Raw genomic sequence first — 27,841 nt, forward strand, 5'->3', positions numbered from 1 at the left:
TAAAAGCCTAACAGACAAATGATGAACTCTCTCTCCTCTCTATCTTCCTCACTCCATTTTCTCTCTCTCACGCTGTCTTTCTTCTCCAACTCTTACACAGAATTACCCGCTAATGACGCCAACAATGATTTTCTGTTTAAATCAGAAAAGATGAACCATTAATGACGAATGCAATTCAATTATTGACGAGAACAACAGTTCTAAAGCCTTGAATTCCAAAAATAAAGGGCTATCCGTCAATAAGTCAATTCCTAATATATTTTCACTGGTCTTGGTCCAGTGGTTCTCCAACAACTCCACATCGGTGCTTCTTTTGCATACCTGTGATAGATCGACTACAACTTACCATTTAATATATTGCAATAGAAACTTGTATAGAATCATCTCAATCACGATTGTTATCCTAAGTTTCACATCAACTTCAAATAAAAATATAGCTTATGACCGAAACTTTCTTCATTCATATCAAAACAATATATACATTGAACTTACAGCTAATGTGTTATATTCTGGAATCATAAATCAAATTATCCGTATTTGGATATTATCAAGATGTCTATCAACATGACTATCAACATGAATAGTACCAGCAAGTAGTGCAGATGACAAACAATGAAGGAAAAGGAAATTTGACTAAGTTTGAATTTGAGTTGGATTTCATCTGTAAGCAATCTCTCAGTGTTGTTGTTTCATATGAATAGGCCCCAATAAAAATTTCAACTTTACTTGGAAAGCAAAATGAAAACAAAACACTATCCCGATAGGCAATAGCCACACATATTCATCAACGTGGAAGTAAACCAAACCAAACCAAAATATAATAAACGCCCTCCTTTTTCAGACATTTTTTTTCTCCAACTTTAAATTAAGCAAAAATACAAAACCAAATCTTTACCATCTTCTTAAAACCTTAAATTTGTTGCAGATTTTTTAGGTTTTTTCCTCTTTTGATCTCCTCTTCATACTCCCTCACTGTGGGGTTTTTTTTTTACTAAATTCTGTACACCTTATCTTCGCCTTCAACTTTTTGTGACCCCCCTTTCTCTCTCAAAACACATCAAATTTAGAACCCTAATTTGACATTCTTTTTCCCCCTTATTTGGAGCTCAAAAGATACAGTTTTTATAGTTTTCTTTTCGAAAAAAAATGTGATTCAAGCCTGAATAGTTGTTCCACTGCCTTCTTCTTAATATTTTTAAAAGCTTTTACCTTGAAATTTCAGCTTTACTGAAGCTGAATTTGTTTGTTTCTTAAAATCTATTTTAATCAGCTGGGTTGATATCAAAGTTTAATTTTCGTATGAAACCTTGACTTTTCCATTGAAAAGTTGGGAAAATAAACACGTTTAAGGCACGCATTTGTTTGAGCTCAAAACTGAAAATTGTCAATATTTATCGACTTTGAATGTTTTAAGCTTTTGGGTTAATTTCTTATCCATTGGTTAGCTACTCAAAAGAACCCAATTTTTAGTTTTTGTTTTCTTATTTAGATTGGCTACTTCATGTCAGTAGAAAGGTCATTTGAAGCCTGGGAAGAGGTCCAACGCCAGGGCCAGGACCTTGCCGATCGGCTAGCTCAAGGCTTTACTGGCTTAATCCATTCCCACATGAACCCACCTTCATTCCCATGGCCAAACCCTCCAAAGTCCATGCTTTTCGACCTCGAGTTCGCTTCCCAATCCTTTGTCAAAAAGGATTTTGGCCTTCCCATTGACAAGTCAGCCATTTTTGACATCGGTGGGATTGGGAACACGATTGGCCGAGTCGGGGCGGATTTCAGTGCCGGCTTAAATGGATTAGTGCAGCAGTTCTTCAGGAGTTTGCCCATCCCCTTTCGTGCTGAGGAGAGTGCAGTTTTGCCTGTTAGAGGTGATATGATTTTAAACCGGCAGAAGGCTGAGGTGGGTGGCAATGATATGGAGGGTTGGGTGGGTTTTCCAGATCGATCAAAGTATTTAGAGTTCGTTGAAAACGAGAATGGTTCGGAGGGACTGGAGGATGAAGAAGTTTCAGGGTTTAATTTGAAGTCTTCTGGATTACTTAGGAGAAGTCAGGTAAACAAACAAATAAAATGAGAATCTTTGAGCAAAGCTAGTGGCTTGAATTATGGATTTATTTTGTGTTAAATTGCTGAAGAATTACTATGTTGTTTTTGAAATGTTAACAAGTGACAAGGCTTAATAGCTGGAAATGAGAAAGGAAATGGCCTATAATACATAATTGATGCATATGCTGATGCGTTTTTGGGCATTTTTCTTTGCAACCAAAATGGATAGAACTGATAGAAGAATTACTATGTTGTTTTCTTTACAATTGATTGAGTGGTAAAATAGAATGTTATTTTCTCTTTAGGACATGGATTTGAGCCTTAATATCGCATGGTATCAAAATTTTAAATGACCTTGGTAGGAAATAGTGAACTGTGTGTTCCATTCAGGTGGGTGGCAATGATATGGAGGGTTATTTTCTCTTGAGGACTTAGGTTCGAGCAGCTACATTTGTAGGGTGATATAAGAACATAATGAGTAGTCTCAGTGGTAAAAAGAAATGTTATTTGGCATAATTTAGCTAGTGTAAGTTATGAGTATTTTTCTTCCCCCATTAAATGAATAGAAAGACGGGATAACGGCATGTTCATTTTGTTTTCATTTTGAACTGAATGAGAAACTTATTTGTGCTTTTGACTGGCTATAACTTTCTTCATATATATTCTAATTGATTTTTTCTGTTTCGTTGTGGTTAATCTTTGTTGGCAGCAGGGGCTCATAAATATTACCTCAACATATGAGAGTAGAACACGAGATTTACAAAGTAATTTGGTTGCAAGGGGAGACCTATGGAGAGTAGAGGCATCAAATGGCAGCTCTACATCAGGGAGTGACAACTCTTTGTTTCTTCTTCAGCTTGGACCAGTACTCTTCGTTAGGGACACAACACTTCTTTTACCAGTCCATCTATCAAAGCAACATTTGCTTTGGTACGGCTATGATAGGAAGGTATGACAATAATTTCATGGAATAATCGTTGCTAGCTGTAAGATTTTACATGTAGCGAACAGGAGCACCAAGAAATTTGCATTTATGTTCTATTAAGCTTACTCCTCCAAGGCCTTATGGAACTAAACTGTTGAGAGTTATGCTCGATGTGGTAATAGTAATACCATTAAGTTTCTATGGATTTTTTCCAACGATACATCATTTGGTCTTTAGTCTGATGTTTAGAATTTCCTAGCCTAGAATCTTTTGATAGCTATCATTGTTGGTTTTTTACAAAATGCTATAAGGCTCTCTAATGATTGTAATAGGAGACGATAAATCTCATCTAGAATATAAAGATGCTAAGGGAAGAATAAAATTCCTAGAAATCTGGACAATTGAATGTACTTGGATCTGAACTGATCTAGGATCTTGCTTAGGTTGCAATAAAAGCTTTAAGGTTAAGTTCCATTATGATGAAATTCTATTCTTATTATTTTTTTCCTTTTTCTTCCCTCCCATATTTAAGTGTTTGGGTCATTTAGGTGACTTCATACATCATTATTTCTTGCTGATAAGACACATATTCACTTTACATGGTTGTGCATGTATATTGAAACCTGAAAGCAGATAGTACGGCTTGAGCATTATGTTCTTATGTTTCTCAAATTGTTGTATTTCATTCTCTGCTGATAATTTCTTGATTGCAGAATGGAATGCATTCTCTTTGTCCAGCAATATGGTCAAAGCATAGGAGGTGGCTATTAATGTCAATGCTCTGCCTTAAGCCTTTAGCTTGTGTAAGTTGGCGTTGCTTATGAATCTTTTTGTACAGTGTTCATACTTTTGTTTCAACACTCTGAATTTCTAAAATACCTGTGTTTTCTCTATCTTTATTGCAATTAGATTGTTGATTCAAATACTTTACTCTTCTTTCACACTAAAGACCACCAAATATTTTAAACAACATTCATAGGAAATAGTGAACACTGAACTGTGCTAATTAGATGTAATAAGCATTAGGTCGTAAGCTTTCAGTATCAGATATTTGAGAAAGTTTTTATGTTGATTTTCTAACATAACCACTCTCTTCTTTCTAAACTCTTCCTTCTTCACACAGTCATTTGTAGATTTGCAATTTCCAAATGGACAATTGACGTATATATCTGGTGAGGGGCTGACAACAAGTGCTTTCCTACCTCTTTGTGGGGGACTTCTTCAGGCACAGGGCCAATATCCAGGAGAAATGAGATATAGCTTCTCCTGCAAGGTCAGTTCCTGAGCTTTTACCTGCATAACAGGGAGCAAAGAAGTAATCTGCTTGGATTTTGTTATTTGAATCTGTCTCTGGGATTTATTATTCCATTTCGGGTGCCTTTTATGAGTGCTGAATTTCTTGTTTCTATATTTCATCAGAATAAGTGGGGAACTCGTATCACACCAATGGTCCAATGGCCAGACAAATCATTTACCCTTGGTCTTTCACAAGCCTTGGCTTGGAGGCAATCGGGGCTCATGATGAGGCCATCCATTCAATTTAGGTGAGTCTCTACTAATTTCAATGGTTCACCTTCACTCTACATACATGTTTGTTCTGGTTATTATGCGGTATTTGTTTATCTATATTGTTTGTGTTTTCCGTTTGCATTTTGCATGATCCTAACTGGTTAGTTTCTACATTTGTTATCAGCTTGTTTCCAACATTTGGTGGAAGTAATCCGGGGTTGCAAACCGAAGTTATACACACGGTGAAGGAGGATATCAATCTGATTTGTGGTTGTGCTCTGGCGGCACATCCTTCTGCATTTGCATCAATATCAGTAAGTTTTACCCTATTGCAAAATCTGCTTTAAAGGTCATTTCATATATAGAGTTTTTGGATTTGCCAAAGTCGTAAAAACTGCTGATTCTGCTAATACCAGACTTGGATTCCATTTCGTCAGCATTTCAGTGCTAATCAGCTTCTAGAATTGTATTCTTTTCTGGAGTGTTCTTCTCGATGGTGGTGCCCATACTCATTTTCTGTCTACCAATCATGCAGTTTGGACGCTCTAAGTGGAACGGAAATGTCGGAAAGTCAGGGATAGTAGTGAGAGTCGACACACCTCTATCCAATGTTGGCCGCCCATCTTTTTCTGTTCAGATAAACAACGTCATCGAGTTCTGATCGTTTGACATCCAAAGCCTTCGGTTGAAGTGTATATAGAGCTGCATTGCACATAAATTAAATGACACCACATGTGAATATCAGAATGCTACCTGTGGTAACTATATTAATCTCTGATCCAACTTTGGATATACATCTGATGGTTTTTATGAGATTATCGGGTCAAAAATTTTGGTTAATGCTTCTGTTTTATCGTTGCACTTGTTATATAGATCTAGATGAACCATATACCTGAACAAAAGAATGTAATATGGCTGCTCGACTTTCTTCCTGTTCCTGAAATGAAACATACAATGGTTGTTTGTCATCTGCAAATCATGTTTCATCTGTTGTGTGTGTGATGTGTATGTGTATGTCTTGAGAACCTCAGGTGAATTCGGAACAATTATATATCGGCTCAGCAATACGATACACAACTAATATGTCGAAGCACGTGTTTTCAACAGATTGAATTAGTATAACGGTACATGCCGATCGATCAACCTTTACAGCTACATACACGATTGACTCACCATCTCCATGGTTAAAGCTTGACGGCCGCAGCGTATATTAAACAAATATTGCTTTGAAATGTGTCATACTGCATTTTATTCTCACCCTCTGCACCTACAATGTTTGATATCCGATGAAGCGATCACAAACGTCCAATAAGATCCAAGCTTTCCCATTGGTTAGTTGACCAACGAATTGAACCTTTCCAAGCTTTTTGCATCCGAAGGAAATATCAGTTATAAACCTTGTCATTATAATTCCCACCTTATAAAATTCATAATACAGTTGATTCATTGTCCTCCAAGTCCTTTAGTGAAACAATGGTGATCAACCAGAATTTCACATCAGAAACAATACGAACTCACAGAGTCTATCTGAAGTGATAAAATGTTGTTTGATCAAATTCTTGGAAGATGGGGTTGATATGTTGTTGAAAGATGCAAAATCTAGGAAAATGAATCCATTTGCCAATGGCCTGAATTCTTCTCCAGGGGAATGTATTTAAAATCCAAAAAATGAGAATAGCAGCTGTAAAGAATCATGGAAGCATGAATTCTCCTATGCTGAATTCCTCATGAATTTTGTTGCTTTTATTCCAGTTCTTATGATCAGACTTATGAGGTTTCAATTCAATCTTCTAATTAGCTTTTTCACAGTTCCAATCTGGTTTTCCTATTTTGCTTTCATGTCTTTGGTGTTTCCATTACAAGCTGTGAGACAAATCAAAGTATATTTCAAGAGAAAAGTGATCGGGATGTTGGATCAAACTAGAAAAACTGTTAAAGCCAAAGCTAAGAACTCGATAGGGAACTTGGCATTGAGGTTTGGGTTTGCCTTGTTTTGGTCATCCTATGTTTGTTTCATGCTTGTTGGATTGCTAATGTCAGGTTTTCTATTGGGAGTTTCATCATGCCTTGCCTGTTGGTGAAACCTATCCAAAGAGCACAAACACTGAATTTTGATTACACAAAACCGAGCCCGTTCGCTTTCGTTCTGCTACCGTCCTCACCTGGTGTTGGAGATGATACAAAAGATGATGCGAACTTCGGCTTGGAGATCGGTCCCTGTTTTATCCCCTAAAATCATCGGCTGCAGCTCACTGTTTAATTGACAGTACCCGAATCTGAATACAACCGGAAACTTGGAGTCTTCCAGGTACAAATTATCACCTTTCATGCAATCGATGAACTTTCAGCAAAATTCTTACTAAGCATTGTTTCATGTTTGCAGGTGAGGGCTGAGTTCCTATCTGCCAACGGCAAAGTCACCTCTGCTTTGAGGTATCCATGTATGCTTCGGTTCAAGAGCCAAACTCTCCGTCTCGCTGAAACCGTTATCAACGCCATTCCTCTCATAACCGGTCACCGATCCGAATCCCAAATCCTGAACATCAAGATGAATGAATTCACCAAAGGACTCAATCCGACCACGTCCTTGAAAGTTACACTCGAACGGCGAGCAGAATTCCAACCTGGTGTAGGAATCCCCGAAGTTTATGCTGCGTCCGTTGCTCTCGAATCCGAACTCCATCGCTCGAAACAGATGATTTGGCATTGGAGGAGAACCGTTTTCGTATGCATCAGTATCATGTGGTTCCTTGCGGAGTTGGTGATGATCCTGGTGTTTTGCAGATCGATGATCATCCCTAAAGGGATGCCAAGGATTGGTTTTTATGGCGAAAAAGCAGTTTCTAACTCAAAATCCATCTTAACAAGAAACAATTAAGGATGATAGCTTCAAAGGTTTTTGTTTTCTGGAAGATTAAACTTGGGAAATAACTTGTTTTGAATCTCAATTTGCGGCCCTTGCGCTCCTGTTGAAGACTGTAACATTTCAACGGAAGATGGTATAATAAAAAATGTTGACCTGAACAAGAAATAATTTTGCATTTAAAGGGTTTAATTTTAGTTTAGGGTTTAATCTAACTTATTAATGCAATCATTTTGGATTTGATTTTTTAATATCTACGATTACTTCTCATGTTCTTGTCCGAAGAACATTGGCCAATATAATCTTCTTACAATGTGAATTATATGAGTTAATTGCATGATATGTCCTCAAAGTATGATATTTATTTTAAATTGGTCCTAAACTTTTAAATATTCCAATGTTATCCATAAACTATGACTATCATTCTAAATTAGTCGTCAAACTTTTAAACATTTCAATTTCATCCCAAACTATAACCTTTATTCTAAATTAGTCCACAAACATTTTGAACATTCTAATTTCATTCCAAACTGTATGTATATACTAATCACATCCTTGTTAATAAAATCATTGGGCCAAGTTATATTATTATATGTTTGAGGGGGGGGGAATTAGGTTAGGCTATAGTTGAAACTAATTACATATTTGGATGAAGTTGAGGATGAATTTGGAATATTCAAAAGTTTGAGGAACAATATAGAAAGAGAGTCATAGTTTAGGGATGAAATTAAAATGTTCAAAAATTTAATGACTAATTAAAAATGAGAGTTATAATTTGAGGATAAATTTAAAATATTTAAAAATTTAAGGATTAATTTAAAATAAAGTTATAACTTAGGAACATATGATACAGTTAACTCGAATTATGCAGTTCTAACAATGAAAAATGTTACTAGCGTCCGGCATTAATATATAATTTAACTCTACAAACATATTAAAAAATTATCATAACTAAATTTAACAAAAAGTAAAAATTAATAAATGAGACGTGATTATTTTTTAATTTTACTTATGAAATAAAAAAGTTTTATTATTATTTACACAAACTAAATAATCTTAGTTTTAGGTTTGAACGTTACGTACGCGAAGTATGATTTTTTTGTTTAAAAGGTAAAGTCTTTCAATAAATAAAAGTTTTTATGAAATTATTTTAATATATATATATAAATAATATGAAAATTAAGAGAACATCTCCTCCATACAATAGCATTTATTATAGTTTAAAAAACTATATATTTAATTATAAAAAAGTATATTTATAATTCCTACTTAATCGGTGTCTAAATTAAAGTATGACACCAATTTAAGTTATGATTTTAATTAGTATCAATAACTTATGAAAAGCAAAGAGAAGGGAATTGCTACACCGACTATCTATGCTTGTATAACAAGCCCGAAGAGCTGGAGCAAAGCTGAAAACCTTTCGTCTTTCATTCATCCATAGTCTCCAATGACTTCTAAATCCTTTTTCTTCTTCTTTCTGATCTTTTTCATCTGCACCTTCTCCGCCGCTGAACCTTGCGGCAACCACCGTTTTCATGAAGGCAAAACCTTTGCCTCATGCACCGACCTACCTTCCTTAAATTGCTCACTTCATTGGAACTTCCGTTCGTCGTCTCAAACAGTCGATATTGCCTTCAGGCAAAGCAGCGTCGACCAAAACCCAAGATGGATTTCATGGGCTATCAATCCTCACTCGAAAGGCATGGTGGGTTCACAAGCTTTGGTCTCTTTCCAAAGAGACGATGGAACAATGATGGCTTATACTTCTCCTATAACAAGTTACGCAACTCAGCTTCAACAAGGTGACCTTAGTTTCCCCGTCAATGGAGTTTCCTCGATCGTCGACGGCAACGAGATGATCATCTTCGCAACTCTGACGTTGCCCGCCAACGCTACAACCGTGAACCACCTTTGGCAACAAGGACCCTTAGTCGACAATGTTCCTGGGATACACCGACTGTCCGGTCCCAACATGGCTTCAACGGGAACCCTGGATTTTCTTTCGGGCAAGATCGTTGTACACAAAACAAGTAACCGATGGAAGATACTTCATGGAGTTTTATGCATATTGGGATATTGTCTTCTAATGCCTACTGGAGCTTTAATAGCAAGGCATGGGAAGCAAGGGGTAGGCACTACTTGGTTTAAAGCACATGTTTACATTCAGTGCGCAGCTTACTTGATGGGTTTGGGTGGTGGGATCGTTGGTGTTTTGCTTTGGCTTGGAGTTGGGGGCAATGGAGTTAGAATTCGAGGCGAAAGCCATGAATATATTGGGATTACCCTTCTTTGTCTTGGTGGCATTCAAGGGATAATAGGGTATTTCAGGCCACATAAGGAAGATAAAAAGAGGGTCTACTTCAAGATCTTTCACTACACAGTGGGATATGGCACCATTGGATTAAGCATTGTCAATGCCTTGTTGGGGTTTCATATAGTACATTTGGGGATCAAGACTTGGCCTCAATTGTTATTCGTTGTTGTAATTTCATTGTTGGGAACCTGTGCACTGATCTTAGAAGTACTCAGTTGTTGGAACAGGACCAAATCAGCAATGATCACCGAGCAACATCGGATAGCTGCTTTGGAAAAAAATTAAGCTGTCATCTTAGTTTCTTTAGAGGTTTTGTCTTAGTAAAAGGTTTTGCCTTAGTCTTTTTTGTGTTTTACTTTTTCTGGACTCTATGTTTTGGGAAAATTTATTGCAATATTGACAAGAATTGTTTTCTTTAAGCATTGTTTGGTCCCTGAATGGTTATATATATATAGTTTGAAGCATAAGATTAGTAATACTAATTAGTTACGATGATGTTGATTTAAGTGGTAAACAGTTTGATATCACTTAAGTAAATCTCGAGTTTAAGTCCTTGCATATGTAGAAATTTTTTATTGGAAGACTTACCCACCAAAATCAAGTGTGCGACGCGGATCAATTCAGATTAATTAGAGCAAAGCCCTAGCACCAAGAGGGTAATTAAAACAACAACAATAATAATAATTAGTTAAAACGGAAAACTTTCAGGATTTACATTAATTTATGAGTATTAGGTATAATGATAGTATCATATATATAAGAAGAGAATTTGAAATTGAAATTTAAAGATAATATTATTAAGAGTAGTTACGAATTAAAAACATAATTAAACGATAAAACGAAAATAAAAAAATAAAAAATAAACTTTTAATTCCAATGAATAATCGGGAACCGATTCAAAGGCAATTAGGGTAGGACTTTGGTTCCCTTGGTTCATACTCCATAAGCTAAAATTGCATTTTGATTCTCTATATAAATTTTTAATACAATTTACTCTTTTTTTTTAACAAAAAGTCAAGATTTTACAATTTTATATAGATTTTACAATTTTATACCATCTTTAATTAAAATTCTTAACTAGACTCATGTGCATAATGATAATTATAAAGAAAATAAGATAAAAGAAGTACCAAATTTACAGTTTGGTGTTATAGTACAACCTCTATAAATTAATATTCGATAAAGTAATACTTTTTTTAAAATAATACTTGTTTTGGTCTTAAATTGGTCCTAATGTCTAAATTAATAATTTCAATAAATTAATAAGATAATAATTTTTCAAAATATCCTTATACAAATTTACAGTCCATGTGATTGATTTCATTACCATACATGAACTTGCATTAACTTTTAACTATTACAACGTACTACAATGAATTTTGTTTTTTAGAGGAATATATTATATTTAATTAGTCACATTGTACATGAACATCATTCAATTAGTTAATACAATGTATATGTTTTATTCATGAATAATAATGCATGTTCGTTGAATAAAAAAATCTATTTAAATTAATAATTTATTAATTTATTGGTTAATTAATACCTCTTTACATTAATAAAATTATGTGGTCATACATTATTAATTTATAAAGATTTTACTATATGTATTATTTTTATCATTTTGTATGTAATATATTAGATGCAACATATTTTTTAAATTAAGTTACAAATATAAATACAATTATAAGCATAAATAATATGTATGAATATACTATAATTAAAATCAATTACCATAAAACATAATCAAACTAATAATTAGAATAAATTTGGAGTACACATACCAAAATAAATCTAAGAAGGACATATATTAAAGTCAAAAAAAGTTATGAAGATAACTCCTATATAACTTACACATGATTTAATCTGAGCGGGGTGAATATTAATGTGATTACTTTTAAAATATTTAAATACGTTAAAGGTTCTTATATTATTTTCATAATTTAATTTTTATATTTTATTTTTGTGAATTCAAGTTTACATACTATTTTTATTTGAAAATCTTAGTTAGAGGCGAACTTTCGCAGGGGCCAGCAGGAATCTTAGTCCATGCTAATTAATTTTTTAATTTTAATCGATACTGAAAATAATTATATTTTTAAATAAATAAATAAATAAATAAAACAAGTTTTATTGAGCGCTCTTAATTGAAAAAAAAAAATTAGATACTTCTGGTGTGATCATTGATCATTAGATATTATTGGGATCCCTCTGTGTTATTTTGACTCTTTTAGTAAATTCCTAAGTTCGGTCCTTAGCTTATCTCAATCATTCTAACTTTTATCCAAATTTATCATTAGTTGTTGACTTGATAGCTATTAAAAAAAAAGGTAAAATAGTTTTTTTTTCTCTTTTCATTTATGTTTTTTTTTCATTTTAACCTTTAATTTTAAAATTAAATAAAAATATTATTAATTAAAAAATACAAATGTCAAACCTCTATATTTATAATTTTTAATAGTTAAATCGATAAAATTATAAACATAAGAAACTAAGGCCCCGTTTGGTGGAGCTTTTGGCTCTAAAATCACTTATTGGCAGTAGAAGTAATATTGAATATTTCAGCAGTTGTGGTGAAAAAGTTCGTTTAGAATAAAAAGACAAATTTACTCTCATGCTTATTATTGTAATATTAATTTTGCTTTATTATGCTTATGCCTTCTCATCCTTTTTTTTCCTTTGTTTTGTTTTTTTAATGTCCATATAAAAATTTAATTTAATTATTTTTTAAAAATATTAATTTATTAATTTAAAATTATTTTAGAGAAATTTTAGTGTTTTATTAAAAAATTAAACTAACATTAGTGATTTTTATTGTAATATTAAAAAATTGTTACTGATTTTTAACATTGGTTAAGTTAATTTACTTTTTAATTTATAATATCATATCTGAAATGGTCTTCTCTAAAATTCTTGTTGACAAATATCAAGCACTAAAATTTTAAACTCAATTTCTCAAAAGCACTTTTTTTTAAAAAAAAACCACATCACTTTTCCACAACAATTGTCCACGGTAATTTTTAAAAGCAATGCCAAACAGGCCCTAAAATTATTTATAATATTTTTAACTTAATACAAAAACAAGTGTTTAAATTATATCTCGAAGAACATTTTAACACTTAAAAAAATTTTCGCTAAAAATAAGTATCTAACGTTAAAACCGTGACCATTTTAGGTTCCTCAGCCATAACTGTCGTTAAATTTGGTTGTCAAATGACACGTATCATGCTCTGATAATTTTGACAATTTTATTTAAAATTAAAAAATTAAAAATATATTTTTTAACAAATTAAAATTATATTAAAAAAAACCCAAAAAAATCCCCGTCCCCTTCTCTGTTCTCCCTTCCCCATAATACAACAATAGCGACAGCGCGAAGGTTCACTAGTGGTGTGCACTGTCACCACTAGCAGATTTGTTGGCGTCTCACGACTAAAACCCCTACAAGCAATCACTCAAATCGACTGCTGATCGTCATAAAACAATAAGAAATCATTCGTTGCCACTCACCATCGAACCCTTCTCCGGCCAACCGTAACCATCACCGCTTTCACCCAGTGAGAGCGTCGTCTCATGACGAGAAAAGTCCAGCTATCCCCTCGTCGAGTAGAGCTTCCGTTTGCCGTGAATGAAGCTTCGATGAAAACTCAAACCAACCGTCAGCCACTGTTTTCGACAATTAAGACCGATCTCGACGATCGTGAGCCTCACCGCCGTTAGACACCGAAAAAATCAGAAAATTTAAAAATATAACGGTAGACATCTAAAAGTGTAACGGAAAAACGTTTAGACGCCTGTTTTTAATAAAAAAAATTCTTTAGACACTAAAACGTTTTTTGAGACATAATTTATATTTATATTTTTTAAATTAAGAATATATTTTTATAAATATCTTTTGTCATGTCAACCATTAATAATAGAATTAAACAAAAAAAATACGAGAGTGACCAATATTTTCGAATGAAAAATACTATAGTATTTAATTTTTCTAAAAAATATATATTAATTAAATTTAAAATTTTAGAATTGTACGTGAGTTCCAAATATATTAAAACCTTTTAAAGATGTTCTAAGTCTGCTCTCAAGTTGGTTAAAGATATGAAATTATTTTTATCCTTCTATATTTATAGCATTTAAGGAGTTGGAATTAATCCAAACTACCATCCCAATTAAATTAACAAAATATTTATCAGTCTATCTGAAATAATTTTTTTTGTTACCCTTCTGATTTCAAGGTTTCGTATTCATAATCCGGATTGACTCGTGTCGCACACCTGATTTTAGTTGGTAAGTCTCTTAGCAGAGATTTTCGACATACATAAAGACTCGAACTCGAAACATTGCTTAAAAAAAAAAAAGATTTTACGAAACTTGGATCATAAATTCAGTATATAACTAAAAAGAAAAGGAGGGAATCTAATTCAACAAACAAAAGAGGCCGAAAAAAAAAAGGAAAAGAATTTTACGAAACTTAGTTCATAAATGAACCGTTTGTCGCAGTAAAATTTCTCATTAATTTCCAAAGGGCAAACCCTTAAAATAATTTTTCAGAAAAAGAGAATTCCTGTCTGCTGGAAAATTCCTTGTGCTTACAATTTTGCAGATTGTCTGCTGATGGGTCATTGTTATCATTTCAAAATCTCCTCTCTACCATTAACAAACATTCTTTTGGAATCTCAACAAATCCATCAAAGCTTTAAAGACAAAAAGAAAACATGGCAACTGCTGAAAATGATAAATCAAAATAAAGCTTTATAATCTATCAGAGTTTATAATATTAGAAAGAAGAGACTACAGAAAAGATAACTACCAAACGTAGTTTTACATGCAAGAGCCACGTGCTTAATCCCCCAAGGCTGAAAGGGTTTGATTTTCCTTTTTGACCTTGACTGAGAGAGACAAGTTGAGAACTTGTAATGTTTAGGGTTTATGCTGATAGAGAATTGAGGATTTTGATTTGGCAAATTACAAGGCTTCCTTCATGAGCAGCACCAAAGGGCCTGCAAAATTCAACAAGAAACATAACCCAATGTCAGTTCCGTTAATGGGTTTAGATTAGTTTAGAGAGAAAGCATAAATAATATTTAAACAATGCTTTGATTATCTGTTGTAATGATTAAGATCGCGATCTATGGTAATACTTTAAATGAATATAGATTAAGAGTAGTATGTATCATACACGGATATGTTTTCATATCAAGGATGTTAACAAGATGATTAACTTTCAAGCTACTCGAATTTAGACTCTAAAAAACAACTCGAACTCAGTTTTCAGTTTTATTTTTTTTATATTTGAGTTCGAAATATTGAATAAGCTGAATTTAAGTGTTTAAACATTCGACTCGAATAACTCATCAGACTAATCAAACTCAACCTGATCTTGAGCTCAAGCATAAATGGTCAAGTTTAAAATCAAGTATTAAAAGTGAAATTTGATTAAATTCGAATCAAGATTTGATCCTTAAACTTTGAGTATGAACTTATTACAATGTAAGTTAGACTTGACTTGATTACACTGCAACTCCATGCTCAAATCTATATGCATGAATTGGCAGCAAAATCTTTTAATCCTTACGAAGATCTGCTTATATGTTGATAAGTAACTAGAAGAGAAAAAGAAAAGAAAGTATAATATATATTCCGAGTTACAAAATTAAGAGAAAAGCAATGTGCATACACTGAAGCAAGCGATGCTGCGAAAGCTCCATCTGCAAGCCTACTTTGCATTTTTTAGTTCGGAGAAGATCAATTCATCTTGAGAGCAAATAACAATGTTATCAGGGGATGTCAAGTAAACTCTTCTTATAACTGAAGGAGACCACAAACAACCCTGTTCGTAATCAAACTCGTATTGAGATGCATCGAAGAATTTTCCGAGTACCGCATACATTATATACATTTTCATGGTTAAAGTGATATAGAAATATTTTTTTAAAGTAGACACGCATGTTTTAATAATATAAAATTTTCGTATAAAATTTTCATATAAGATGAACATATATACAATTTCAGGTCAAATACAATCAATAATATAAATAATTAATCAAAAAAGTTTAGTTTTAAAGTAGACATATTCTTATCTTAAATTAAGGGTGGATCTATCATAGATTAAAATGAGTTTTCATTAGGGTAATAATATGACCCATAATATATATATGTTGGGAGTTGGGACATATGCTCCAAATACGACGGACAATATAATTGCAACTTTTGGTTAAGGCTGTAAAGTGGCATATATTACTAAAAGGGTTGCATGCTACCCTACGGACATCATCATTTTCATCTTTTGGTGACTAACATATCACCTCTTGTAAATTGTAATTATATTGATATAGTTAGATCATCGAAGACTTTACTCGTAATTTTTTAACAATTAAATTGAACACATTTAAAAAATAATTTTGTAAAATTTTTAAATTATTGCTGTTGTTGAAGTAATGGTGGCTTCAGAAGCTGAAGAAAGAAACCTCTCATGCTGAGCTGGTATCAAGAAAAGGAAAGAATAGTAAACCATCTGGAGACACAGGCATCAGTTGAAAGAATAACCTAGGTCTTAGGCATTCAAGATTTGATTAATAATATGTAAAAAAAGGTTTGATCGATAAGTGATTGATCCAAAAATATTTTTTAGAGTGAATACATATACATTAATAATATAAATTTTTTGTATGAGATAAACATCAATAAAATTTTAAGACGAATACAATCAATAAAATAAATAATCAATAAAAAATATTCAATTTTAAGGTGGATCAGCAATGTGCCGAAACCAACATTAGGTGTAATTCAATATTTCACTTTCCTTTCAATCAGCTTAGCTAAACTTGCTTTTAATCGAATTATATGATCCATTTGGTCTAAGATTTCAATCAAATTGTATAAAAATATAAAGCGTACATGACATCTTATTTCATGTATAAAAATATGATAAATTATTTGATGAAATTAATAAAAAAATAGTACCGGAATTAACAATATATTTTTCGAAAATATCATATTTGTAGTTGAGGTACTATATTTAGGAAGAGACATGGAACGGGCCAGGTTTTTCTCATATAATTCAATCTAAATTTTATAATGTCCACTAGTCATTCAATTTAATTCCAGTTTAATTGAAGAAAAATAATAGAAACAAGATTATTAATGTAATTATCTCTAAATATATAAGAGATAATTACATCATTATCTTAGATGGAGTTAGATTTTTCATCTTCAACCGAATTAACTTTATTTTTCTTCTTCAACCGAATCAACTTTATCCTTTAAAAAATTCAACTAGAACAGAACTTTATTTTTTTTTAAAAAAAATCAACACTATAGGTTCAGGTTAGAATCGTTAGTACGAATGCCATGTCCATCTCTAATTATATACACCGACTTTCTACGGTATTTGAAACTATATATATATATCAGTGTCCAGAATTGAGTCCAATTCCAAGCCATCACCAAGACGTAGCCCATCCATCCCTTGGGCCAACAAATACGCGGAAATGTTTCAACAAAATCCAAATTCCCGCTCATTTATGCGCCTCACTCCCACTTCACTCTCCATCCCCTGACCCTGAGAAAACCCTTTCGAAAATTTCCAGAGAGCAGTGAAAAGATCCCTCCATTTTTCATCTAAAACAATGAGAGAAGAAGAAATAGAGAAGCTCCGCGGCGTAATTCGAGATTGCGTCAGCAAGCATCTTTATTCATCCGCCATTTTCTTCGCCGACAAAGTCGCCGCCATTACCGAAGACCCCGCCGATATATACATGCAAGCTCAAGCTCTCTTCCTCGGTCGCCACTTTCGTCGCGCTTTCCATCTCCTTAACGCCTCCCAAATCGTCCTCCGTGATCTCCGTTTCCGCTACCTAGCCGCCAAGTGCCTCGTAAGCTCATTTGACAATTTCCCTAAAAGGCTTATTCTTTGTTCTAATTAATATTATTCTTTTTTTATTTTTCTTCACTTGATAAAAACATGTCAGTATTAATTAATTTATTTTTACTTATTCTTTGTTGATTACCGATTTAGAGAATTTTGAAAATGTAGTTTTTGGGTTGTTCGAGGGTTTAGGCTTTAGGGATTTAAGTTTTGTTTTTAATGAATATCTTTTGGATTGAAATTTTTTGATCAGGAGGAGCTCAAGGAGTGGGATCAATGTCTTTTGATGCTAGGAGATGAGAAGCTTGATGAACATGGGAATGCTTATGACATAAAAGATAATAGCGCCATGTACTTGGACAAAGATGGGGAAGATCGTGAAATCAATGTAAATATCTTATTTTATTGTTTTTGTTGGTTGCTGCATTTCTATGTCTGCGTTTCTAGTGGGGTTGTTTGGGAATCTTGGAAATTTGGTCACTTGGGTTATGGTGGAGTTGTTTATAGTGTCTTTCTAATTTCTAGTATTTTAATTTTAATGATGTTCCTCCAATTAACACTTTATAGAAAGAGAACATAACTCATAAATTTTCTAACAGATATCTTCCGCAATATACTTTTTAAGAGGAAAGGCATATGAAGCTTTGGAAAATCGTGCTAAGGCTCGACAATGGTATGTACATGTAAATGCATTCAAGCAAAAATGTAATATCTCCTGGACCAAATTATTTTCTTTTTTTCATGAGTAGTTAGTGCATTTCATCCAGAAGAGGACAGAGGGTTTATGTTTTTTATTCTTTTACCTTTACACATTATGAATTTTACGATACTATCCTGATAATTAATTAAAGAACAAAAGGATACATGATATGCACTTATTACATAATATAGCTCTTATATCTATGATAAGAATCTTAATTAGATAACATACCACAAAAATATTAATATAACTCGAGGCAATTGCTGTTTGAAATATAGAGCCATTAATTTTGTGCATTGGAGATTCCTTTAATAGCTTATATGCACCCTTGAAGAAGGTACAAGAATAGGTGGTAAAGCAAAATGCTTAGACCTGGAAAATTTTCATAGATGGGTAATAATGTCTCGTAAATTTTCTGCTCAGTTCGATGCTGAACAGGGAGTTTGTCCTTATTTTGGAGTCTGGGCTACTAGCTTCTTGGTTTATTCCTCCATTCCACTGTTTTAACGATACAACGATAATTTTCATATTCTTTTGTGTAAAGTTTTTCTGGTATTGGGATAGATACAGCTATGTTTTTATAATTTCTTTCTGCCAAACTGCTACCCTCTTTCTTTAAATATCCTTGTTTCTATGCAGGAATCTTTTTTCTCTCTCTCTCTTGGTTTTATTGAAAAGAATGTCTATATTGGTTGAAGACACTTATAGATTATCTACTTGATTATGCTTATTTCAGGTACAAAGCTGCTATCAAAGCTGACCCTTTATGTTATGAGGTATGTATGGGATGTTATGCTAGTTGTCAGCTGTTTCATTCTTTTGATTTATTTCATGATTGTATTTCTGTAACTTTTCAGGCTTTGGAGTGTCTAATTGAAAATCACATGCTTACATGTGAGGAAGGTAAGATACAAACAGTTTTTTTTGTTCTCTTTTGTCATCATTATGTTGAATAGATCCTTGAAGCTTGATACGTACTCAATTCTCAAATCATTTCCATCAGATGCTTTTGCATTGTTTCAGAATAAATGTTGTCATGTTTTAGATGGAGCTATAATTTTAATTTTTTTTTCTTTTGATACTGAATTACAGAAACAAGTCTGCTTTCTTCTTTACAATTTGGTCCTGAAGATGGATGGCTCTCTTCTTTCTATTCTTGCTTGATCAAAAAGGTAATGGCAACCTAAACTTTTTACTGTTTTGAAATATAAACATTTCAGATATCCTTTTATACTTGTTCATTTGTTTGTTTTGTTAGCAATCACCAGTTTTCTTTTCTCACTTTCTTTGGTCTTTCAATGCTCTCTCTCTTTCTCTCCAATGCAGAATTACAAAGAAAATGTAGTTGAAGCCAAATTTAAAGAGCTTGGAAAGGAAAGTTCTATAACTAACCTTTGTAGCCAATCCTTGATGCGTGCTTTAAAAGACAACACTGATCTTTTGGCATGCAAAGCTGAATATTATCATCAATCTGGAGAATATCAAAAATGCTTCGAACTAACTTCTGCGTGAGTTAAATTTGCACTTGTTTTTTATTGTTTAACTAGTAAATTCACAGGCATTCCAAATGTGTTTTAACTTTTTATGATAAGGTAGATGCATATTTTTATTATGTCATATGTAGGGTTTATAATTTTATGAATACAGAACAAAATCAATTGATCATTTTTTTCCACCTTTTATTAAAAAAATTTAAAATTTTGCAACTATAGAAAAAGGAAAAAGAATTAAACTATAAATATTTTTAATATGAACTGAAAGTGATTCTGAACTCTACCCAGGATGCTATATTCAATTTACGCTCCGTATTTTGCCTTGCAGATTGCTTGAAAAGGATCCTTTCCACCTGAAATGTACTGTGGTGCATTTAGCCGCGGCAATGGAACTTGGTCAATCAAATGAGCTTTACCTTATGGCTAGCAGTTTAGTAAAGGATCATCCCCAAAAGTGAGAAATAGTTGTAGTTGTGCATAAATTTATTTGTCTTTTATGATGACTTTCTAGAGTGTATTACACTCTTCACCTAATTAGTACTTTATTATCAGGGCTTTGTCATGGTTTGCAGTAGGCTGTTACTACTATTGTATCAAGAAACACGATCAATCACGCCGTTATTTCAGGTATATATTTCACAAGATTACTAATTGACCAACATAATGGATCCCCGAGCATTATTTTTTCAGTGATGTTATTAATCATCACCTGGTTTGATACTAACAAAATCTCACATTTGATAGAAAGGAAAGTACCTATAAAAATAAACTTCATAAGATGTTTAGATGATAGTATTGCATCTAGGTATCACATGTGCTCTGAGAGGCTTAAACATTGTGGCCTTTTTTTTTTTTTAATTTTGAGATATCATGATAATACGGAAATTATTCTAGGGTAAAAGGTCTTACGGGTTGGCCATTGGTTATGTTTTTTAGTTTCTGTTGTCTTTGCTCATTATCCTTTTCCAATTTCACTGGTTGGTGGTATGAGATATTTTCTTGGAGATTTGATGCCAAGTTGTTTTATGAATCACTTTTAATATGCATTATACCTGTAATGTCTACATTTGTCTGTTCCACTGGTAAAAAGATATTTTAGTTTTGATCTTATTAGGATTTTGTTTGTTAATATTAGCTTTGCCCATTGTCCTGGTTAGTGATTAGTCATTTTAATTGGAGATTTGATGCCTGGTTGTTCAATAATTTAGTTTTAACATGCATTACACCTTTAATGTTGAGATTTATCTGTACAGCTTGTAAAAAATATTTTAGTTTTGGGACTCCTTTGTCAGTTGAATTGACTGATATTGCCCCATTCTGTAGCAAGGCAACAAGTTTAGACGGAACATTTGCTCCTGCATGGATAGGTTTTGGAAATGCGTATGCTGTTCGTGAAGAGGGTGATCAAGCAATGTCAGTTTATAGGACCGCTGCTCGCCTGTTTCCAGGGTAATTTTATGTTATTTATTATTTCTTTGATCAAGATGTTGCTTTATGCTGAAGCTAAAAAGCTATATATTTTCTATAGTACCTGTTCTAGATTAGTTGGTCAATAGTTTGAATACCCTGTGGTTATACAAAAAAAGCTATATTTTTTCTATAGTTCTTTTTTCTTTTTTAGCTTTATTTCCTTGAACCTTTGTTGCAACCATAATCATCACTCCTGTTCTTTCTTGAAATGGTGTTTCTCAATATTTGCTTTTCAGAGTTCTTTTTCCTGCTAGACTGGAGACTGCAAGTTCTATGGTTTTTCTCCTGTTTCTAAAACTTGCTATCTCACATTGTAGTCAATGCTTTTGTTAAAATAAAAGAAGTTATGTATTCTGATTAATATATGGTTGTCATTATCCAAAATCTCCCCCTCCTTTTGTGTTGTAAGTGTAGTCGAAGCCTTCTTATCATTTATGGATTGTCCTTTTACAGGTTGAATCTTGATATTCTCTTATTCCAGGTGCCATTTGCCAACTTTGTACATTGGAATGGAATACATGCGGACTCACAGCTTCAGGCTTGCTGAGCAGGTGGTTGCCATCTTGAAAACTTGGACACACTATGATTTTGACTGAGCCTGGTGAAGATTAAAGAATTATCATTGCTTGTGTGACCTCTTTTTGGACTTAAAACTTCCTAGTAGTTGGTATAAGAGTTTTTTTCTATGGACTCTTTGGAACACTCTATAGGCTTCTTGCAGAATAAATTAACCACACCTTAAGAGCTGGTTACTATTACATTATTTTTGACAGAATCTGTAGAAATACCATATTACATGGTTTGTATGTTAAGAGTTTATTTCAAACAAACTCAAGGAGGTAGGCATAAGGACAACTGTAATAATAGTTTTGATGGTGGGTAGGCCTATTATGTTTCATAACAAAGTACCTATATAACAGCCAGTATCAATATTGAGGATTAGGATCCAGTCCATTACTTTTTCGTCCATCAATTTTCAATGCAGTGATAATTACCATTTAAATGTGTATATAAAAATAATGAACGAGGGCCTAACCCCAATATTGACATTATTTTTTGACATTATTTTCAAGTGATTGAAAATTGCCATGGCATTGTGCATTGTGCCATATTCCTCACTGTTAAGGGAGATTGCACTTAGAGCTAGATATTCTGTAGAACTATAAAATTTCTTAAACATTGTGCTTGGATTTTTAAGAAAGTTTTGGAAACTGAGCAAACACTAGAAATGATGATGTCTCCATCATCTCTTGAATCAGCAGAACTGGAGGAGTTGATAGTTTGGCTTCCAAAGAAAAGTATACTGGTTGACAAGATGAAAGAAATATTTTTCTGTAGTTTTATTCATCATTGTGTTTCTCGTTTTTGGTGTTGTGGCTTGTGCTGTACTGCTAAGTTTTCTTGGCTTACAATCATATCTTTTGTCTCTGTTTCATTTCAATTATTTGTTCTTAGTATCTTCAGAAATCATAATTTCTTGTATGATTAATTTTTTTTAAAAGGGTATTGCTTTTCAGTTTATCATGCAGGCAAAGGCAATTTGTCCTGCAGATCCACTAGTATATAATGAGCTTGGAGTTGTTGCATATCATAAGAAAGAGTAAGTATAATGCACCTTATCATAGAGTTGGATTTTTGAACTTGTTGTAGCCTGTTTATAAGTTTGATGGATTCATACTCTTATGTTTGACAATGAGAACCAGGGAACAATTTTAAAATGTATTTAATATTCCATTGAACTGTGGTCAACGGATTAATACTTAAACTAGGAGGTTTTTCTTTTTCAAACATGATTTTATAGAACTTGTTTACCTGGCGGGTAGTTATCTCATGCAACATATTCTGTTTTTTAAATTTAAATTGTCATTTCATTGTATAAGTCTTTTTTGTAAAGATTTCATTGCACGTGTACCATATTTTTTAAGTTACATTTCTACTTTTAGTTCTTAAAACAACATTTTTGTTTCAAAAAATTGCAGGTATAATCAAGCTGTTTGGTGGTTTGAGAAAACATTGGCTCTTATTCCGAACCCATTAAGTGAAATGTGGGAACCAACCGTGGTTAATCTTGCCCATGCTTATAGGAAACTAAAGTATGTCTTTTTAACTTTTTTTAATTCTATGCTATAATCAATTTTCTCTTCCCTAATAACTCCACAGTAATGTTCATGCTTTTCCTGAAACATTTATATCTTTTGATGTTTTCAAATCTTTTATTAGAAAGAATGATAGATACTGATTTGATTTTGGTGGTACTAATTTGCCAAAAGACTAGTGTTGAACTTGATCTTTTAAGACTGATTATATGGGATGTTATTAATCAGGATGTTCCAAGAAGCAATCTCATTCTATGAGAAAGCACTTACGTTATCAACTAAAAGCTTGAGCACTTACTCAGGTCTTGCATACACATACCATTTGCAGGTCAGTCCCCTTTGTGTCCTACATACTTAATAGAATTTATATCTTGTAACAGATGCATTAAGAATTAAATTTCGCCTAATGGTTGTTTTATAGACCATACATGAAAAAGTTGTTTTTAAATTTGTGATTAGCTGGGATTACTTGCTTCAGAACTTAATAAACTAGTAGGAAATTAAATCCTCCAAAGGGATTTATAAAGTTGAATGTGGATGCGGCAGTGACCGCAGACTGGAGGAAAAGTGGTGTTGGAGGCATTCTTAGAGTTGAGGATGGCTCGGTGGTGGGTTCTTTCAAAGAGGCTGCTGGTCCAGGTCCTCCTATCTTGATAGAGCTTATGGCAATTAAGAAGGGCTTATCCTATTTTGCTTCGATTCAACAACGTTTTTAGGAACGTTTAATCGTTGAATCTGACAGTAAATTAGCAGTGGATTGGGTCAAGAATAGAGAACGATGTCCCTTTGTCTACATTGATTTAGTGACTGATATTGGTGATAAGTTTAGAGGTTTGAATGGTATCATTAGATGGGTTGCTAGGTCAGCCAATGTTGAGGCTGACATTTTAGCAAAGGATGGTATTGGATAGATACACTGTTCTGGTTGTATTAGGTTATCTTTTATGCTTTGGGTTGGTTTGTTGTAAAGGGAGTTTGTATGGTTGTTTTTAAGTCCTATGTAACTTGAGGTTATTAATGAAGTTTTAGGTACTCTTTTCCTCCTTCCGCTTATTAAGGAGCACTTTGTGATCCATTAATCAAGAAGGGGGTTTTAACGAGGCCTATCATCCCTATCAAAAAAAAATCTTTAACATGTAGCCTGTGGGTACATGTTTATGGTAGAATTTTTTATATGTATATGATTTTGTTTTTAACCCTTTGCAGGATAATTTTAGTGATGCAATTACATACTATCACAAGGTCAGTAATCTAAGATTTGTTTTTACATCTTTTATTTGAAATGTGTTAGACCTTTCCATCTCCATGCTGCATCTCCTTTAGCTCGGTACAATGACGTTCAGTATTAAACAGTTGAGCAAGTTGATCAATAGATTTTGATTTACTGTAAGATTGTTGAAGAACAGCTTTGTTATTGCATTTAACCTTTTTGGATCCCAAATGCTGTCCCTTACAGGCTTTATGGCTGAAACCGGATGATCCGTTCTGCTCTGAAATGTTAAATGTGGCTCTTGCCAACGAATGTCAACGAGGCGTTGACCCCGAAATTGATCTTAACTGAAAAATGTTGGAAGCTCCATATCATTATTTTTATAATATTGCTTGTATCATTAAATGTAACATTTACGCAACAATGATATTATGTATCAATTTTTAGATTTTGTAATGGAAAAGAGGATTTTTTTTAAAAGAAAAATTTAGACAAATTTTAAACAATCTATTTGCTTAATTATTACGGAAGATGCAGATGAGTTGAAGATGAAAATAAAAATAAAGCAAATACAACATGAGCAGTGATTAAGGTATTGAAATGCGAAAGCAGATGGATTTATTTAAGTGGTGGAATGAAATGGGCAGGCTGAGGCAGAGTCTGAAATTGATGGACCTTTCAATAGGCCAGCAAATAGCTGTGCAGGGTCATAGTATACCTCCACTTCTTCTGCCTTTAGATTTTCATCAACCTGTTCACATTAACAACATAATTAGACAACTATATGATTTATATTCGAATAAATTTAAGATATAAGTACATGACCATCGACTATCAGTTAGTCTAATGAGATCGAAATGAGACATTCATGATTTAGATCTTAATACTGTCTATGAAATAAGTTATAAATTGAGTTGAAAGTATTGCTTTATCATAAGACTTCAATCATTAGTTTTGAGCTAAAATTGTGGTTTTGGTCAAATTAACATAACGTTAATTTATGTTAAGGAAAGGCAACAAATTCTATAATCCTTCCAAGCCTGAAACTTTTCAAATGTGACGACATAACCCACTTATTTTTAAAATCATAATCAGTCCAATAATTTTATGGGGCACTACAAGAGTACCTAATTTCAAATTTCTTTGTCTTGTTCATCATGCCTTTTGAATTGATTTTTCTCTCTCTCTAATTTGCACTCTTTTTTCAATTATATTGAAAACGTACCTTAACAGTTGCTAAGCCATAGAATTCAACAGTCTCTCCCGTAGGGGCATGCCCTTTGAAAGGACCCTCAAAAATACCCCAATGCCTGAACTTGAAGGTAATCAAAGGAGGTCCAGAGTAAACGGCAATGACTTCCCATGCAAATCCACGTGGAAAAGCCGAACGAAATGCTTCGTGAGATGATTCAAAACTCTCCTCATCTGCTCTGTAATACTGGAATTCCTTTGGCAGTGAATTCTTCAATAGTGCATTGTAACTCCCCATCTTCAGAGCCTCTTCTCCGTTTAATCCTTCTCCTCCTTCAATCACCATGTTTACCGAGTTTTACTTTGCTACAACTGACCATACTATAATTCCTGTCGTATTTGGTTTAGGATGATTGATTTGTATATCTTTACTTACATAAAGATATTGATAGAATTAATAACGAGTTAATCAAATATCAACTTAATTAGAAGAAAAAAAATCAAATATGAACCACTTCATCTTTCTCTATGTGTAGGTGAAATTTTGCTTTCTTACTAAAATAAAAACAATTACTGCATCTTAATTTTTCTCTTTCCACTATTATATCCCCAAGCCCCACCCGCCCATATAAATAAATAAATATATATATATATATATATATATATATATCATTTTTTATATATTATAATTTTGTATATAATTATCATTATTTGATTCATTGATTGGATTTGTTTTCATAAGAAATTAGTTAAATTCATACTATCGTAAAATTTTTCACTTAATTTAAAAGCTTAAAATTAACTATGAAGAAAAAAAACACGTACATCAATAATATTTATTGGTTTTATTAAGAAATAAAATATACGTGTTTCAACAATTATTTATCATTTATCTGAATGATTAGTGATATTACTAAGTAAAACAATATCGCATATTCATGATTAAACTATCAAATTTTCAGGAGAGTTGAACTTTTTATGAAATTATCATATATATATATATATATTCATACCATTAACGATGAGCTTGAACTTTTGCTGGTTAATGGACTTGAAGTCCTGCAGTCGAACCTTGTGGGAGAGTTCCATCTCCCATGTCTTTATAGCATTCTGCACTATCTCTTCAAGTGATCCCTCTTCCCATTCCTGCAACAAGACCCCACTTCCATGGCTCCATTAACATCTGATTCAAATAATTAAAAGTTTACGAGAGATGAAAAAAAGGAGAATCAAAATGACCTTGGTTCGGCCTTGTTCGAAGAGCTGATTGACGACATCATATGTCGGAGGGCCACCGTGTCGCCATTGAACGTTATCTGTTTCATCGTCAAGGAAAGACCTGTACTTATCCCTCCCTGGAACTGTCGCCATTTCTACACCTTTGAAACAGTCTTCTTGAAATTTTGATGAATTGCATTTAAAACTGCTCCAACTGGTCCACTTTTTATAGGCCAAGGTTTGGCAATCATGATAAGGCTAATTACTTCGAAAAAGAAAGTTTTATTATTATTATTTAATCATGAGATAATTTGATTCGTGAAAACAAAAATTAAAATTTCAATAAAAATAAATAAACAAATAGATTGAGAATTTTTTTAAAGGCAAACACATATCTTTTAGTAATATAAATTTTTTATTTGCGACGGACACAAATAAAATTTTAGGAACGATAAATAATTAATCAAAAAAATTAAAATTCTTGGATCACACATATTTATCCTAAACTAAGAATGGATCCACTGATGATTGAGATAGTAAAACTTGATTCGATTGATAAATTATAAATTGATCATTTATATGTAAAATATTTTTTTAAGAAAACAAGTATAAAGACGGGTTTAATTTAGTTTAATTAACATTGTTATTAATATATTATATAAAAAATATAAAATTCATATATTTATATAAATATTAAAAATATAAAAATAAAAGTAATATTAAATATAACTTTTCTAATTTAAAATTTATTTATTTAGAATTAGACTATATGAACTTTTTTCCGGAATAGATAAACATTTGATAAACTAGGAACTGGTCAAAATTTTCTTCATACATGTTTTAATTAGTTTAATCTTGTTTTTTAGAATTTTAAATTTCATTATGAATGTATCAAATAATAAATGTTTAAACAAATAAGGGTTTTCGTATTATTTT

General features: G+C 32.6%; 3 protein-coding genes across 5 annotated transcripts; 2 read left to right on the top strand and 1 right to left on the bottom strand.

The window, feature by feature from the left end:
• Positions 1-1,001: 1,001 nt before the first annotated feature.
• Positions 1,002-5,330, top strand: LOC120160429. 2 transcript variants are annotated; one of them, XM_039170846.1, is made up of 7 exons: positions 1,002-2,053; positions 2,756-2,995; positions 3,685-3,774; positions 4,095-4,244; positions 4,391-4,515; positions 4,665-4,794; positions 5,016-5,330. In XM_039170846.1, the coding sequence occupies exons 1-7, from the start codon at positions 1,502-1,504 to the stop codon at positions 5,139-5,141; spliced, it is 1,413 nt and encodes a 470-aa protein (XP_039026777.1). In that variant the 5' UTR covers positions 1,002-1,501; the 3' UTR covers positions 5,142-5,330. The 2 variants fall into 2 exon arrangements, with proteins under 2 accessions (XP_039026777.1, XP_039026778.1); XM_039170847.1 differs by having other exon boundaries at positions 2,759-2,995.
• A 2,818-nt stretch (positions 5,331-8,148) lies between these two features.
• LOC120160731 (pathogen-related protein) lies at positions 8,149-27,089 on the bottom strand. Of its 2 annotated transcripts, XM_039171077.1 has the most exons (5): positions 26,927-27,089; positions 26,701-26,833; positions 25,722-26,020; positions 25,120-25,247; positions 8,149-8,166 (listed from the first exon to the last, which is right to left on the bottom strand). In XM_039171077.1, coding segments are annotated over exons 1-5 (693 nt in total). In that variant the 5' UTR covers positions 27,059-27,089; the 3' UTR covers positions 8,149-8,165. The 2 variants fall into 2 exon arrangements, with proteins under 2 accessions (XP_039027008.1, XP_039027007.1); XM_039171076.1 differs by lacking the exon at positions 8,149-8,166 and having other exon boundaries at positions 24,983-25,247.
• On the top strand, positions 17,176-24,938 carry LOC120160730 (anaphase-promoting complex subunit 6-like). Its single transcript, XM_039171075.1, has 16 exons — positions 17,176-17,534; positions 17,781-17,915; positions 18,127-18,200; positions 18,964-19,003; positions 19,085-19,130; positions 19,320-19,399; positions 19,554-19,735; positions 20,049-20,174; positions 20,273-20,347; positions 21,044-21,169; positions 21,672-21,741; positions 22,708-22,790; positions 23,170-23,283; positions 23,515-23,614; positions 24,493-24,528; positions 24,743-24,938. Exons 1-16 carry the CDS (start codon positions 17,289-17,291, stop codon positions 24,845-24,847), a joined length of 1,638 nt encoding a protein of 545 aa, XP_039027006.1. The 5' UTR covers positions 17,176-17,288; the 3' UTR covers positions 24,848-24,938.
• Positions 27,090-27,841: the final 752 nt, after the last annotated feature.

Source organism: Hibiscus syriacus, unplaced genomic scaffold (assembly GCF_006381635.1).
Source record: "Hibiscus syriacus cultivar Baekdansim isolate YM2019G1 unplaced genomic scaffold, ASM638163v2 tig00111392_pilon, whole genome shotgun sequence".
Classification (NCBI taxonomy): domain Eukaryota; kingdom Viridiplantae; phylum Streptophyta; class Magnoliopsida; order Malvales; family Malvaceae; genus Hibiscus; species Hibiscus syriacus.

Coding starts and splice junctions, on each gene's coding strand:
- LOC120160429 (XM_039170846.1), top strand. CDS start 1,502: ATGTCAGTAGAAAGGTCATTTGAAGCCTGGGAAGAGGTCCAACGCCAG. Junction 2,054..2,755: donor GATTACTTAGGAGAAGTCAG/GTAAACAAACAA, acceptor CTTTGTTGGCAG/CAGGGGCTCATAAATATTAC. Junction 2,996..3,684: donor GGTACGGCTATGATAGGAAG/GTATGACAATAA, acceptor TCTTGATTGCAG/AATGGAATGCATTCTCTTTG.
- LOC120160730 (XM_039171075.1), top strand. CDS start 17,289: ATGAGAGAAGAAGAAATAGAGAAGCTCCGCGGCGTAATTCGAGATTGC. Junction 17,916..18,126: donor GGGAAGATCGTGAAATCAAT/GTAAATATCTTA, acceptor ATTTTCTAACAG/ATATCTTCCGCAATATACTT. Junction 19,131..19,319: donor CATGCTTACATGTGAGGAAG/GTAAGATACAAA, acceptor ACTGAATTACAG/AAACAAGTCTGCTTTCTTCT.
- LOC120160731 (XM_039171077.1), bottom strand. CDS start 27,058: ATGGCGACAGTTCCAGGGAGGGATAAGTACAGGTCTTTCCTTGACGAT. Junction 26,021..26,700: donor GTTCAAGCTCATCGTTAATG/GTATGAATATAT, acceptor TGGTGATTGAAG/GAGGAGAAGGATTAAACGGA. Junction 25,248..25,721: donor ATGGCTTAGCAACTGTTAAG/GTACGTTTTCAA, acceptor TAATGTGAACAG/GTTGATGAAAATCTAAAGGC.